General features: G+C 45.6%; 1 protein-coding gene across 1 annotated transcript; it reads left to right on the forward strand.

Annotated features, from left to right (window-relative positions):
- Nucleotides 1–312: 312 nt before the first annotated feature.
- On the forward strand, nucleotides 313–1,461 carry LOC110036452 (subtilisin-like protease SBT1.2; the record flags this gene model as incomplete). The annotated part of the gene is made up of 1 exon (XM_020740901.1): nucleotides 313–1,461. A coding segment is annotated over exon 1 (1,149 nt), but the record flags the coding sequence as incomplete, so codon positions are not given.
- Between the last annotated feature and the right edge of the window lie 18 nt (nucleotides 1,462–1,479).

Below are 1,479 nucleotides of genomic sequence, written 5' to 3' on the forward strand. Positions count from 1 at the left end.
ATATATGTAAAATTAAAGTGTAGATGTTAGATGTACGCATAAGAATTGAGTGGTATGAATATTTTATATCACTTCAACATTATCTTAAAAATATGTTGATTTTAAAGCAGCAACCTGGGATACCATCATACTTATACTTCACAATGTAAAAGGACATTACATTAGCTGTTCATCACCTGTACAAATAATAGTTGAAATTCATGAACATGAAAAACGACATCCTTCGTTAAACAATCAAACAACTATAAATTTTGAAGAGGATTCAACTATATTCCACATTGCACATCCCCAATCCAGTTTTCTTTGCCCCCGATGGATATTTCTTCTTTCCCACTCTTCTTCTTCTTCTTCTCTGTTGTTTGTTTCCTCCAAGTTCACGGACAGCTTCCGCTGCCTACTACGGAGCAGCCTATAACTGATCACTCTGCCGCCATTCACCATCACCAAGTCTATATCGTTCATGTTCTAAAAACAACTGCCAAAAAATTCCATCTTTTCAAACAAAGAAAGGACTGGTACAAGTCATTCCTCCCTAACGACACCCTCTTCTCCGGCGAGCCACGCCTGGTGTACGCTTATCGCCAAGTGATCACTGGATTTGCGGCATGGCTTACTCAAGGCGAGTTAAAAGCCATGGAATCCATGGATGGGTTTCTCTTAGCCAACCAAAATTTTCCTCTCCATCACCGCACAACATACACACCCGAATTCCTCGGACTCGATAGATCGCAAGGCATGTGGTATGAGACTGCTTATGGGCAAGGCCAAATTATCGGAGTCATTGATAGTGGGGTGAAACCCACACACCCTTCTTTCAGCGGCCATGCTATGCCGCCAGCTCCTACCAAATGGAGTGGCACTTGCTTTTGGGGCAAACCAATCTGCAACAACAAACTCATAGGCGCAGAGGGCTCAAGGCGTGCCTCACCAATCGACACTGAAGGTCATGGCTCCCACTGCGCAGGCGTCGCGAGCATTGCGGCCGGTAACTTTGTTGACGGCGCCAATGTCCATGGTGAAGCTCGCGGCACTGCCTCCGGCATTGCACCAAAAGCCCACCTCGCTGTCTACAAGAATGCAGGAGCGGGCGATTTGCTTAAATCTATTGAAGATGCCATGCGTGGTCATGTTGACGTGCTGTCCATATCCCAAGGTGATAGCCCGGACTTCTACACCAGCGGTATTGTAAAAGGTGCATTTGCCGCAGTTACCAAAAATATCGTCACTGTTGTGGCGGCGCCCAACTCAGGCCCAACTGAAAGCAGCATGCAGACCGATGCCCCATGGATGATAACCGTTGGCGCTGCCTCCACTGACAGAAGAATTATGACCATTGTAAAGCTTGGTGATGAACGAGAGTTCCTTGGTGAATCTGCCTATCAACCGAGTGATTATGACTCACCAATATTGCCGCTGATATATCTTTTTAGATGCTTTGGGGAGCACCTTATTGATAACGATGTGATTGGAAAGATAGTT

The sequence above is a fragment of the Phalaenopsis equestris genome, unplaced genomic scaffold, assembly GCF_001263595.1.
Source record: "Phalaenopsis equestris unplaced genomic scaffold, ASM126359v1 Scaffold206773, whole genome shotgun sequence".
NCBI classification, from domain to species: Eukaryota; Viridiplantae; Streptophyta; class Magnoliopsida; order Asparagales; family Orchidaceae; genus Phalaenopsis; species Phalaenopsis equestris.